The sequence below is a fragment of the Nanorana parkeri genome, unplaced genomic scaffold (genome assembly GCF_000935625.1).
Source record: "Nanorana parkeri isolate BGI_ZX_2015 unplaced genomic scaffold, ASM93562v1 scaffold17, whole genome shotgun sequence".
Classification (NCBI taxonomy): domain Eukaryota; kingdom Metazoa; phylum Chordata; class Amphibia; order Anura; family Dicroglossidae; genus Nanorana; species Nanorana parkeri.
The window spans coordinates 3,937,623-3,951,783 of record NW_017306285.1 but is presented as its reverse complement, the minus strand read 5'-3'; the positions used below and the strand labels follow the sequence as shown (position 1 = coordinate 3,951,783).

The window sequence follows — 14,161 nt, the reverse complement described above, 5'->3', positions numbered from 1 at the left end:
GTTTATGTCGTAATCCCTATTTTTCAGTCACTTCCTGTCCTTAACCCTAACCCCAGCAAAAGACGCTAACCCTTTCCCGCTCTATAAAAAAATGAAATAAAAAAAGTTCTGGCTGGAGTTGGTGTTTTTAGATGTCAGAAAACCTCTTCCGTCATTGCTGAGCCTTCTGATGATGCTGGTTTCCTGGCCGTCATGCTGATCCTCTGCTTTCAGTAGTTCAGATCACTGAGCCGGTGAAGTCCGGGACTTCTTGGTTAAAGCAGAACACCGATCAAATGAAATCTTAACCCTTCCAGTGGGGGTACTTCAAGTGTTAAGTCAGGGGTAGCCAAACTGCGGCCCTCCAGCTGTGGTGGAACTACAAATCCCATGAGGCATTGCAAGATTCTCGTGAGAGAGATGCATCATGGGATTTGTAGTTTTACCACAGCTGTAGGGCCAGAGTTTGGCTACCCCTGGGTTAAGTGCTGATTTTGTCTAGGGAGCTAAAATAACAGTTATACTCACCCTGAACTACGACCCTGGCTGGCTCCTACACCGCTCCCTCCAGCCTGCCTCCTCTGCTCGGTCCCTCTGTGTCCTCATGTTCTATACACTGAGCGTGATGACTCTCAGGACCTGAGCGTAGGGAAAGTGAGGCTGAAGGCACCGGTCAAAGAGCAAGCCGGGATCGTGGCCTGGGTGAGTATAACTTTTTTTAATTTGAGCTCCCTAGACCAAACGAGCCGTAAACCCTTGCAGTTCAGCGGTAGCCCCACTGCAAGGGTTAAGGTTTGATTTGCCCAGAGTTCTGCTTTAAGAAAGCTTTGAAGCCATTGGATTAGCATGACAGCCTAGCAAGCTAGCAGGCAGCAATTGCAGGTTCCATGTTTCTCTCACGACAGAGACCCTCTCATTGCAATTTTGGCTTTTTCTATAAAACGCCTCTTGATTTCCCCAAACGCCAGAGCCTGTTAATGGAAGCGTAGTAGACCGCGGCAGGGAAGAGGTTAATGACCCCAGCCTGGGCCCCGTTACTCTTTCACAGAAGGGCAATGTGCTCTGACAGCGGCATTGATTTCCGTGGGGTGGGAGAAGGGGAAGCTGATCGCCGAAGTCTTTCATTTTCTGTTTTTGCATTGACTCATACAGTCACACGAGGCTGACAGATTCACCCTGACACAGTACCCGTCCGTCTCCTGCTTCACCCTCCAAGGAGCCCCCTTCAGATTTTGGTGTTTTTTTGCAAGTAATTTGCATGGTCTCGTATTTGAAGACTTGATGCCTCATATTCCTCAGCTTGCTGGTAAGTTCAACCATATGCATCTTCATATTATGGCTCTGCTGGGATATAACTGCCTTGGGTGATCTATCCTTACCGGTGTTCTATGGAGATGTCCAACTTGTCGAGATCTCCAACTCCCGTCAGTGTGCCTACGCAGTCACCTAAGAGCAGTATCACGTTCTCTAATTTGGGTCTGTGCGGCCACCTAAGAACAGTATTGTGTTCTCAAATTTGCGTTAGTGCGCCTGCTTTGGCATCCAATGGCAAAGACAGTGATGCCAGTTGGAGAACTCGATGAGGATTGCGAGGCTGCACAGGCACACTTAGGGCAATTGGGCAAGTGGACGAGGCTTGGAAATTTGCCGGAGCCGACGCACGCGCACTAGCGCCATCTTGTTGAAATCTCCAACGGATGTGACGTTACGAGTTGGAGATTTCGACAGAACACTGGCACTCCCAGCTCCACCGAGCTGTCTCAGCCTTTAACAGAGCCGATGGTTGGGCTTGTAATGATGTCGGTTTAAAGCGACCCTGACGCATTAAAACCGAGCCACATTGTATAAGAAGAGATTTTATATTTGGGTTTCCAGTGTGTGGTGGTCCAATCTTTACTGGTGCCACTGGTATATGCCACTTCCAGGTATGTTACATTGTGTGCCCCTCCCTCCCGGCTGGGCACAATGGTTTTTGCCACCGGCCACTACATCTCTAAGGTGTCCTGTTAATGAGAAAGTGTCTGGCAGGAGGAGCCACGGTGGGGGGGTCCAGGCATCTGACACACACACAACTGTCTGCGTAAGGTTGGGTTTATTTTTTCTGAAGCAACAGGGTCACTTTAAGGGTGCATTCACAACGCAATCGGAAGGAAAGCGCAAGTCAGCGGAGGGTCCGTTGACTTGCAATTTCTTTCCCATCTGTTGTGTTGTGACCCGTTTTTCTATGGAAGGTAACGGAAGGGCAACGGAAAATGATTGGGGCTAGTTCACACCGGATCCGTTGCATTGCACTGAATAAAAGTAGCGCCTGTTCTACTTCTTTTTTTTTTTTCGGTGTGAACTAGCCCCTTTCACACTCATTAATTTTTTGGGGTCCTTCCGTTCAAAAACGGATCACAGCGCAACGGATCCGGTGTGAATGGGCCCTAATGTGTAAGTTGGAGGCATCCAGTGATATCAGAAGCTGGAGGTAGATTCAATCTGCTGGTGTAGACCCAAAACTGAAATGTCTGTTTGCATGCTGTTGGCCTTTAGGGTTATATCGGTGGGGGGGGAGGGCTATAATTAAATAAATAAAAAAACTGTGTTTTTTTAAATTTATTTATAAACTAAAGACCTTCAAATAGATTTAAGCTATAAAATTTCTGTGAGCATTTTTTTTTTTAAATTACCATTGCCCAGGGATAAGATTTTAGGTTTGCCGTCCTTTCTGCAAGAGATAAAAGTCTACTACACGCTGGCCTATTTAATAATGCAGTGCAAAAGCGTAGGGATGTCCTGTAAACCACAGATTAGCTTCTGGAAGCCGGCCTGCGATTGGTCACCACAGGCTGCTGCATGCAGCACGTCATTGAATAAATCCCATTGGCTGGTCGGCATCCTTAGTGAACATGCTCCATTGAACAAGGCTGTACATGCTGCACTGCAGACGATGCTGCTGGGGTCTGTGGCAGCTGAAGAGCGGTGATCGGCTGCTCCTGTCTGTAAGGAAGGATCTCCGAGAAAATGGATTATCTCCGAAAGGTTTTGTCTCTTCTCTCTTTCTCTCTCTCTCTCTCTCTCTCTCTCTCTCTCTCTCTCTCTCTCTCGTAACTCCGTCACTACCATAAGGCCAAGATCATCGCAGTTGTTATCCTCTTGTCTGCAGGCCTAATGTGCTTACCTCTTTATATATAATATATGACACACTTTGAACTCTCAGCATTGTATATTTAGCAGTATTCGGAATAATGCATGTGCCATCCTATATCTGTATTTAGCAGTATTTGGAATAATGCATGTGCCATCCTATATCTGTATTTAGCAGTATTTGGAATAATGCATGTGCCATCCTATATCTGTATTTAGCAGTATTTGGAATAATGCATGTGCCATCCTATATCTGTATTTAGCAGTATTTGGAATAATGCATGTGCCATCCTATATCTGTATTTAGCAGTATTTGGAATAATGCATGTGCCATCCTATATCTGTATTTAGCAGTATTTGGAATAATGCATGTGCCATCCTATATCTGTATTTAGCAGTATTTGGAATAATGCATGTGCCATCCTATATCTGTATTTAGCAGTATTTGGAATAATGCATGTGCCATCCTATATCTGTATTTAGCAGTATTTGGAATAATGCATGTGCCATCCTATATCTGTATTTAGCAGTATTTGGAATAATGCATGTGCCATCCTATATCTGTATTTAGCAGTATTTGGAATAATGCATGTGCCATCCTATATCTGTATTTAGCAGTATTTGGAATAATGCATGTGCCATCCTATATCTGTATTTAGCAGTATTTGGAATAATGCATGTGCCATCCTATATCTGTATTTAGCAGTATTTGGAATAATGCATGTGCCATCCTATATCTGTATTTAGCAGTATTTGGAATAATGCATGTGCCATCCTATATCTGTATTTAGCAGTATTTGGAATAATGCATGTGCCATCCTATATCTGTATTTAGCAGTATTTGGAATAATGCATGTGCCATCCTATATCTGTATTTAGCAGTATTTGGAATAATGCATGTGCCATCCTATATCTGTATTTAGCAGTATTTGGAATAATGCATGTGCCATCCTATATCTGTATTTAGCAGTATTTGGAATAATGCATGTGCCATCCTATATCTGTATTTAGCAGTATTTGGAATAATGCATGTGCCATCCTATATCTGTATTTAGCAGTATTTGGAATAATGCATGTGCCATCCTATATCTGTATTTAGCAGTATTTGGAATAATGCATGTGCCATCCTATATCTGTATTTAGCAGTATTTGGAATAATGCATGTGCCATCCTATATCTGTATTTAGCAGTATTTGGAATAATGCATGTGCCATCCTATATCTGTATTTAGCAGTATTTGGAATAATGCATGTGCCATCCTATATCTGTATTTAGCAGTATTTGGAATAATGCATGTGCCATCCTATATCTGTATTTAGCAGTATTTGGAATAATGCATGTGCCATCCTATATCTGTATTTAGCAGTATTTGGAATAATGCATGTGCCATCCTATATCTGTATTTAGCAGTATTTGGAATAATGCATGTGCCATCCTATATCTGTATTTAGCAGTATTTGGAATAATGCATGTGCCATCCTATATCTATATTTAGCAGTATTCAGAATAATGCATGTACCATCCTATATCTCCAACCAGCGAATGTAGAGGGTAGTCTGAGATTTACAGATCAGTCCACACAAAGCTGTATATCTCTGTATGGGAGTAGATGTCAATAGAATTCCGTTCCTTTTATGTGTTGGGGGCCCTGGTCATAATATCTTTCTATAGGAGTTTTACTCTGGTTGCTGCAGTTGTAGCGGTCACACTCTTCCTTGTGCATTCTTGATGTACTTCATTCTTGATGTACTTCAGCATGAAGAGTGAGACGAATACCATAGAACTGTCCATGGAACTCCACCAATGGATATGGGACAGAAGAGTTAACATGCAACTATAGTAATAATGTGATGAAATGCCTAGTGATTTGACCATGTGACCATGGGTTTATGGATTAGCGATTGCCACAGTGATTGTTAGTGTTTGGTGCCTTTTGTTCCCCATTAAAGGAGTATTTAATTGTCTAAGTTCCACCTAAAGCAGAGCTAAAGTTGGCTATACCCCCTCCCCTCCAGCAACGCAACTTTACAAGCTCCCTCGTTGGCGTGCGCCCACATCTCACCCCCCCGGTCTTCTTCTGGGTTTGGCATCTTTAGCCATGTTGATTGGCAGGCCCGGGGTGACATTTTGCATGGAGGTCATGACAACACAGACACGCTGAGAATGTACACCGAGCTGGGCATTCTCAGCTTGTGATCAGCACATAAGGAGGTGTTATTGCAGAAGAGTTTGGGTTGGATCGCAGGCTCTGGGGTTGGAATTACATAGAAAAACTGCTAAATCAGAAGCAGCCTGATTCTCTGATTTGTGTCCAGTCGGGCCGCTAATTTGCTTGACAGGTTTGTGTGTGTCCCCATTGGTGTTCTGCAGGCAGGCAGGGTCATGTTTTGGTGCTTTGTAATAGTCCTAACAGTGCAAGGAGACGGAGAATATTCTTGGAGATATCTTACTGGAGTCCCACCGGTGTCTGAAGAAGGAAGCTGAGGGTTTCCAAAAGCTGGCGCCCCATAATATATTCCGGGGGTAGGCAACCTTGGCACTACAGCTGTGCTGGAACTACAGATCCCATCATGTCTCTGCCTCTGGGGGTCATGCCTGTGTCTGTCAGAGTCGGGCGATGCTTAATGGTACTTGTAGTTCGACAAAAGCTGGAGTGCCGAGGTTGCTTACATGCATGGTATATTTTGTTAGCCAATGAGCCACGTTTTTACTTTTCTGCTGCTGTCTAGGACTAGCATGGTACAACACTTTACCACCACCTCTGATCCTTAGATAACACAGTCCAGGCCGCAGGTTGCTTGTATTCGCGGCAGACCATGAGTTGTACTACAAGGAGTAGCAGATGGCTGGGAGGAGGAGTGGTGGGTCATTAGGAAGACTAGTCCTGAGGGGATTTAAAACCCTAACTGAGGACATTATGGCTGAGCGTTTGTTGCTTTGCTCAATTTCTTATCCCTTCACCATGTGGAGAGCAACATGTAGAACTGTGCGGCCAGAATCCCCCCACTTCCTCCTTATACAGGTGAAACTCGAATAATTAGAATATCGTGCAAGTTCATTTATTTCACTAATGCAACTTAAAAGGTGAAACTAATATATGAGAGAGACTCATTACATGCAAAGCAAGATAGTTCAAGCCGTGATTTGTCATCATTGTGATGATTATGGCTTACAGCTCATGAAAACCCCAAGAACCCCAAATCCACAACCTCAAAAAAGTAGATTATTACATGCAATCAATAAAACAAGGATTGTACATAGAACAATATCGGACCTCTGAAAAGTACAAGCATGCATATGTACTCAGTACTTGGTTTGGGCCCCTTTTGCAGCACTTACTGCTATTACTTTTGCACGATATTCTAATTATTCCGGGGGGGGGGGCACTGTATTAGTCTTGACAGTTTAAAGGGTAATTCCACTTTCCCAGGCAGATTTGGGGAAATGTAATTACCGCCACCAATCTGCCCTCCTCTCCTCGTTGATGCTCCTTCCCCTCCGTTGCTGCCAGTGGCCTATCTGTACTCCCTTACACAGCAGCGCTGCCCTGCACTCGGTATAGCAAATGTTGGTCGCAAATTGCACGCAGTCATTGGTCAGTACAGGTCACCTGACCAACAAGAAGCGCTTCCGACCATGACCAATAAGAATTGTTTTTTTGCTAAGAAGCGCTTCTCATTGGTCAGTGCGGTCAGGTGACTTCGCTGACCAATGATTGTTAGCAATTTGCATTTTAATTTGAAATACCTAATGCACGGCTGCGCTGCTGTGTATGAAGTATAGATAGTGCACCGGCAGCCATGGAGGGGAAGGAGCGTTCGGTTCAAGGTCTGCTGGTGGGCGGGAGAGGGGGCAGGTTGTTGGCAGTAATTCCATTTTGCAAATTTTCCCTGGGAAAGTGGAATTACCCTTTAAAGAAACTGAAATTTTTCATATAAGAAGTCAAAGCGTGATTCAACATGCCGGCAATCATGCAAAGCTAAAATATATTAGATTGGATGGAGTTGACCTTTAAGCGTATGTAAAGCCAATACCCAAAATGTAATATATTGCAGCTTACCAGTCTTTAGATGTTGGGGCGGTTGCAGAAAATAGCCAGTTGATCTTTCCAGAAATCCAATGTCCTTGTAGCTTCCTGTGTGCTGAACTGTAAACACTTACATACTTCTCTTTATTGCGTAACCTACTAATCCCATCAAGCTGACATGTAATGGAGATGAGCAAAGGCAAAGTCCAAACTTTTGGACCATCATGGCTACACCCATAGATACCATAGAGCAGGGGTAGGCAACCTTGGCACTCCAGCTGTGCTAAAACTACATTCCATGGAGCAGGTGCGGGCAAACTCCGGCCCTCCAGCTGTTGTGGAACTACAAATCCCATGAGGCATTGCAAGATTGTCACAGCCATTGGCATGACTCCCAGAGACGCATGCATGCATGAGATTTGTAGTTTCACCAACCCTGGCACAGTGGAAATTGTGTAGACACAAAGGGACAGGAAGTGCGTTATTTGCAGGCTCTCCAGGTGGAAAAAAAAAGGGGAAAACGGTGGGAAAAAAAAATCACTGCAGCCACATCTAAGGACTGGTAACCTGCAATATACTTTCTTGGGTTTAAATTAGTGATGCACAGATACCAAGTACATGTAGAGATACTTTTGAGCTCCAAGACTAGACTAGAGAGAAATGTAAAAGTTAGGAGGCAGCTGTCATTTGTAAGGAGCACACGGAGCTCCCGGGATTTGTACATCTCTGTTTTAATGACCGATTTTGTTTTTATAAATATAAATAAAGGGATGCACAGATACCAGTTTTGCGAGTACGAGTACTGGTACTTGCCGAGTACTTACAAGTACGAGTACTGATACATTTTTGTTTATTGTCATGTGACAGTTTTTCTGAAACAATACAGACTAATGATTTCAGGACAATGGTGGAGCGCCAGAGCCAGGTCCCAGCTGCAACCGCTGCAACCCTGGTAGTTCTCATGAAAATGCCAAGTATCTGCACTGGTACTCGAAAAGTATCGGCGCATCCCTGGTTTAAATACACTTTAATCTGTGGGGCAGGAGCTGGGTGTTCTCTGTTTTCATTCAGCTTTCAGGGGGATTCCTCTATCCACACTGAGATGCTCCTGCTCTCCTGCTGCAGCTATTGTATTTTGACAGTCGACCCGCCGGCTGTCTAACCAGTGCCTGAATCTGATTGGATGCAGTCAGATGGGAGTCGGCATATAGGGCCACCCACTAATTCCAGCCGGAGTCATCCGAAATTGGCTCCGAGTATACCCGGCTTTGGCGGTGCTAGAATCCAGGAAATGGAACGTTTGCATTAATCTAGTGAAAACGGCTGTGACCCTTATGTGCAAGGGTCATGAGCACAGGTCTTATCTCAGTTCCTATGTACTGCACTCATAAATGCAGTAAATAAGATTTGAGATAAGATCTGTGCGTTGGCCGTCTTAGTTATATATATATATATATATATAGCACTTTTCAAAGTTCTTTACACAGGATATAGAAGCAGTTGCAGCAGTCCATTCACAGTCTATGCACCCAGCAATCCATTATCCACCCGGCTTAATGTTTCACCTTCTTACACTTTCAAAGGTTCGCTGAATTTTATGACATATTCTGCCTTTTTCCTGTAGTGAGCAAGGATGGCGGACCAGAGGCAACGCTCCCTCTCCACCTCCGGGGAGTCGCTGTATCGCGTTCTGGGACTAGACAAAAATGCCACAGCCGATGACATCAAAAAATGTTACAGGTGAGGGTGCTGCCAAATGTACTAATGTACCTTTTTAAGCTGAACCCTGGCCAGAAATGTAAAAGCATTTAATAGATCTGACTGTTCTTGATTTCCTGTTAATAAGACCGTTGGCTGCTATGCCTGCTACTTCCCTGGACCGCCGGTCATGTGACGGCCCCTTTGCAGTTTTAGGATATGAGCGGCAACGTAATTATGACTGCAGTGGGAGGACTTGGGCTCCTCACATTCCTGGTCTGTCTGCCCGCTAGGACAGTTGCTTTGATTGACAAGTAGTGTGGACGAAGGCACAAGGTGAAGAGATACAAACCTGTTATTGCCCATAATCCTGTGTACTTCCTGCAATACATTCTCATTCAATGTCTGGACTTGTAGTCTGTTCCTGTGACAACACATAAGCTAGAGGAGTAAGCCCTGTGTACTTCCTGCAATACATTCTCATTCAATGTCTGGACTTGTAGTCTGTTCCTGTGACAACACATAAGCTAGAGGAGTAAGCCCTGTGTACTTCCTGCAATACATTCTCATTCAATGGCTGGACTTGTAGTCTGTTCCAGTAGCAACACATAAGCTAGAGGAGTAAGCCCTGTGTACTTCCTGCAATACATTCTCATTCAATGTCTGGACTTGTAGTCTGTTCCTGTGACAACACATAAGCTAGAGGGGTAAGCCCTGTGTACGTCCTGCAATACATTCTCATTCAATGTCTGGACTTGTAGTCTGTTCCTGTGACAACACATAAGCTAGAGGGGTAAGCCCTGTGTACGTCCTGCAATGCATTCTCATTCAATGTCTGGACTTGTATTCTGTTCCTGTGACAACACATAAGCTAGAGGGGTAAGCCCTGTGTACGTCCTGCAATGCATTCTCATTCAATGTCTGGACTTGTATTCTGTTCCTGTGACAACACATAAGCTAGAGGGGTAAGCCCTGTGTACTTCCTCCATCATTTAGTGACTTCAGTCTTTAGCTAGGAAGGTCTCATTGCTGCAGTTCAAAGGGTAATGTAAAAGATGTATCTCTGTCCACCTGTATCACTAATAGTGGACTGTCCCTTTAAACTCTGTGGTGTGTGCAGGAAGCCAAACACAAGTCCTTTTTTTTTCCCTTAAAAGAGAACTATAGGGTAAGTGTTTTTCCCCATAGTTCTTTTAAGGGTCACGGGAGGACATATACTAGCGTCCTCCCGTGACCCAAAGCTCAGTATATCGCGAGCTAAAGCTCGCAGTATACTGAGACCGCTGCAGCAGGGACAGATCCCGACATTACTGTCGAGATCCCCAGCTGCGTGAGTGACAGCTGGCTCTGCCTATCTAGAGGCAGAGCCAGCTGTACCCGCCCCCTCCCCAGTGCGTTCCGCCAGTCAGCGCCAGAGGATCGGGGAGGGGGGGAATCCCTGCAAAGAGCCATGACTGACTGTCTGCGGCAGTCTGTGTTCGCTCACTTCCCGATCTATTGAGCCGACGTGTGACATTTTTTTTGTCACACATCGGCTCGAACTATGAGGGTGAGTGATTTTCACTCGCCTCATAATTCTCCTTTAATGGTGGATAGAGTGGGAATGACTTACATATTTTGTCATTTTATTATTTTTCCTTATTTCCTTTGACACCTATACTAGAAATGGAGGGGGCGGTCATCATTGGGACAGGAAGGCACAGACCACCACCATTGGAACATAAACATGTCCGAAGTTGTAACCCAGACCCCTAAAAATGTGCCCCCATTGAATTATCTCTTTCATGTTTGTTTAATATAAATGTGAAGGCGATCAGATTAAAGTAAACAGATCATAAAAAACATGGAGGCTTATGTTAAGAGCTGTGTCCCTCCAGGAAGTCCCAGCAAGGGCTGATCTTTTCCCTGTTGTTCACGTTGCAGGAAGTTAGCTCTGAAATATCACCCGGACAAGAACCCGGATAACCCAGAAGCATCCGAGAAGTTCAAGGAGATCAACAACGCACACGGTATCCTGACAGACTGCACGAAGCGCAACATCTACGACAAGTACGGGTCCCTCGGCCTCTACGTGGCCGAACAGTTCGGGGAGGAGAATGTCAACACATACTTTGTGCTGTCCAGCTGGTGGGCGAAGGTGAGAGGCAGGGGTAGAAAGACTGGTGGGCAGTTTATAGAAGCACAGTGGGCAGGATATATGGGCCACAAGGCCTGCAATGTCCCATGGCTGTATCAATGTCTGGAAGAGTCAAGTTTCAATTCGTTAGGGCCCTGTAGATAAGTTTTTGAGATATATTTCTGTAGTGTTTTGCTGAATCGGGGGGGGGGGTTAGTTGTAAAGCATTTGTCTCATTTCAGGGGAAAAAAATCCATTGCTGTGTCAACTTCCCTTTATCCTTTTTGTTGTCATTTATTTTTAAAGCCCAATTCTCTAATTAAAACACAGCGGGCTTTACACAGACCCTGTTACTTTGCCTCGAATAGACAGGTGACAGGGTCTCTTTAGGGGTAAAGTAGCCATATACCGGCACTGAGAGAAGCAGGAATCAGATGCACTGGGGAAAAAAAAAAGGTTGGGACTGTTGTAGGTGAACACATTTATTTTTTGGATGGTCTTTAAAGTGGTACCTGTCTGTGTCTCTCCCCAGGCCCTCTTCATGTTCTGCGGCCTGATCACAGGCTGTTACTGCTGCTGCTGTCTGTGCTGTTGCTGTAATTGCTGCTGCGGGAAGTGTAAACCCCGGCCTCCCGAGGCAGAGGACACAGACTTCTACGTGTCACCCGAAGACCTGGAGGCACAGGTGCAAAACGACGAACAGGGTGAGCGACTCCTGAAAAACCGTCAGTTCTCTGGATGAATTGTCATTGCAATTACATTATTACGTTTATTCTTTCTCCGTTCTTTGAGCATTATTACCGACGGTCTAACTTTTTGGGTGAGTGCAGTGTGAGGAAGTTCATACGGCACACACGAAGGGGAAGTGGAGAGTGATTCACATTATTTTTGCTGAAGCACATGGTTTTGCACATTTCCTTGACACATTCATTGGGACCTCATACAGTAGAACAGTTTCTTCATTTATCACTTTGTATGTTATGACCTATATATTTTATACGTGGACATAATAGAATTTTGAGTGTTATGCACTTTTATAACACAGTTGTACCTCTATTGGTGTGAATTGATTGTTTTAAGGGATATTGTAAATGCACGGCAGGATCGGTGTATTCCCTATCTTTGAATGCTATAAGGATTTATGGATATATTTTTTATATTTAGTATCAATTTTTAAGCACAGTGCACTTTTGAACTTTTGTATTGTTTAGGCCTCATTCACACGAGAAAAGGCCGGAACGTACAGATCCGTGCTGCGTGCACGGCCGTTCTGGGCAGCTCCCGGGAAGGACAGGTACTGCGTGCCATTAGTCTGCATTCCCTGTCCTCTATGGGAGTATGCGGCCACACGCTGCCCTACGCTCACCCAAAGTGCGCGTGTCCCGACTCGGACGCAGACAGGATCCATTCTGAGTATGGACATGCAGGGCTGGTGACCGTAGGGCGGCGTACTGCCACGTACTCCCATAGAGTTGGACAGGGGCTGCGTTCTAATCACACGCAGCACCTGTCCTTCCCGGGAGCTGCCCGATACGGCCACGCATGCAGCACGGAGCTGTACGCGCCGGCCGTTTCTCGTGTGAATGAGGCCTTAAGTGAATTTCACTTTGGCAGAGATGCTAATGTTTGTTCTATTTAGGGGTAGAGGGGGGATTTTTAGTTTATTGCATTACTGGCAGGACCACCAGGTGCAAATAAAATAAAAAAACAAAGCTTGAAATAAAGAAAGCTTAATGCAGCCACCACATCTCAGGGCCGGTTGACACCACAAAGAGTGTATTCCTCTGGAACGCAACCCAGCCAGCTCCCTGCAGGAGGGGGCGTGGCGGTGCATTGAAGTCAATAGCACCGCAGCCACGCCCCCCGCCCGCAGTGCGATCACCAGCACCCAAACGCGTGGCACATTAGTGCCCGCGTTTCAGTCCAGTGCGATCTGCAGAAATGCTGCATGCACTATTTTTGCAGATCGCACTTGCCCGGAACGCAGACGCTAATGTGCCACACGTTCAGGTGCCGGCAATCGCACTGCGGGCGGGGGGCGTGGCTGCGGTGCTATTGACTTCAATGCCCCCTCCCGCCCCTGAATGCAGGGAACCAGCCGGGTTGCGTTCCAAAGGCCGAATCCTGTGGAACGCACTCTTTGTGGTGTGAACTGGCCCTGAGGCCTGCAAAGCTGCTATATATAACATTTTTGGGTTTAGATACACTTTAAACTGAACAGACTCTAAAACTTTGTCCTTCCTCTTTTCAGATACCTCTGATATCCCAGTGATGGTACAGCCTAGCTCTGCCACCGAGACCACACAGCTCACCACCGACTCCCACGTCAGCTACCACACCAAAGCATTCAACTGAGCGTGTGTGGGGCCCCCGGTTCACTAGGAATAGAGAGGAGGGGGGAGAACTGAATTGAACCCTACAGCCCCCTGTGTAAACATGTCCCCCCAAAATCCTCCCTCATCTGACCAGCTATTATCTCCTCCCCTGGCTGGGGAGAAAGGCGCATGCTCACCACTCACCTTTCCGCCCACCCTCCATGATCAAATCTTTTTAATTTATTTTTTGTTCAAGTCTAGTTTTTAATGGGTATATTTTTGTAATGGGGACCTGTTACTTCTGCACCCCTCCCTTCTGTTCCTTCTGTCTCGACCCCTGTTGTGCCGGAGCGTGAAACTTCCCTTGCCTCCACTCCCCTCCATAGAGGAGGAGTTTGCAGTCCGTGTACCATATTCCAGGTCAGCTCAACAGGAAGCAAACTCGTCCTCGACAGTCACTTCCTGTTGTAGCGGCCACCGGACAGCCACCCCTCAAGATGAGTTTTAACCGTATGTCACATTGTAGTCTGCGTGTGTGAAAGAGTGCGTGATCGGCAAAAGCCAGCTCTGTTGTGCGCAAATGATGGGACGCTGGCTAGTCTGACGATTTCTCCTGGCGTGGAAAGGGAGATACAGAAAACATGGTTTTGTTGCTGTGCATTATAATCTTTACTGTTTCTGATGGTTTAGGCTCAGGGCTGGGGAACCTCCCGCCCTCCAGCTGTGGTGAAACTACAAATCCCATGATGCATCTGTGTCTGGGAGTTATGCCTGTGGCTGTGTGAATCTTGCAATGCCTCATAGGACTTGTAGTTTCACCACAGCTGGAGGGCCGGAGGTTCCCCACCCCGAGTTTAGGGAGTATCATTCCTCAAATGCAGCTTTTGCTGGCTGGAA

At 45.7% G+C, this 14,161-nt stretch overlaps 1 protein-coding gene across 1 annotated transcript; it reads left to right on the top strand.

Annotated features, from left to right (window-relative positions):
* Positions 1-1,260: 1,260 nt before the first annotated feature.
* Positions 1,261-13,886, top strand: DNAJC5 (DnaJ heat shock protein family (Hsp40) member C5). The gene is made up of 5 exons (XM_018559873.1): positions 1,261-1,285; positions 8,760-8,875; positions 10,757-10,970; positions 11,482-11,653; positions 13,201-13,886. The coding sequence occupies exons 2-5, from the start codon at positions 8,769-8,771 to the stop codon at positions 13,302-13,304; spliced, it is 597 nt and encodes a 198-aa protein (XP_018415375.1). The 5' UTR covers positions 1,261-1,285; positions 8,760-8,768; the 3' UTR covers positions 13,305-13,886.
* Positions 13,887-14,161: the final 275 nt, after the last annotated feature.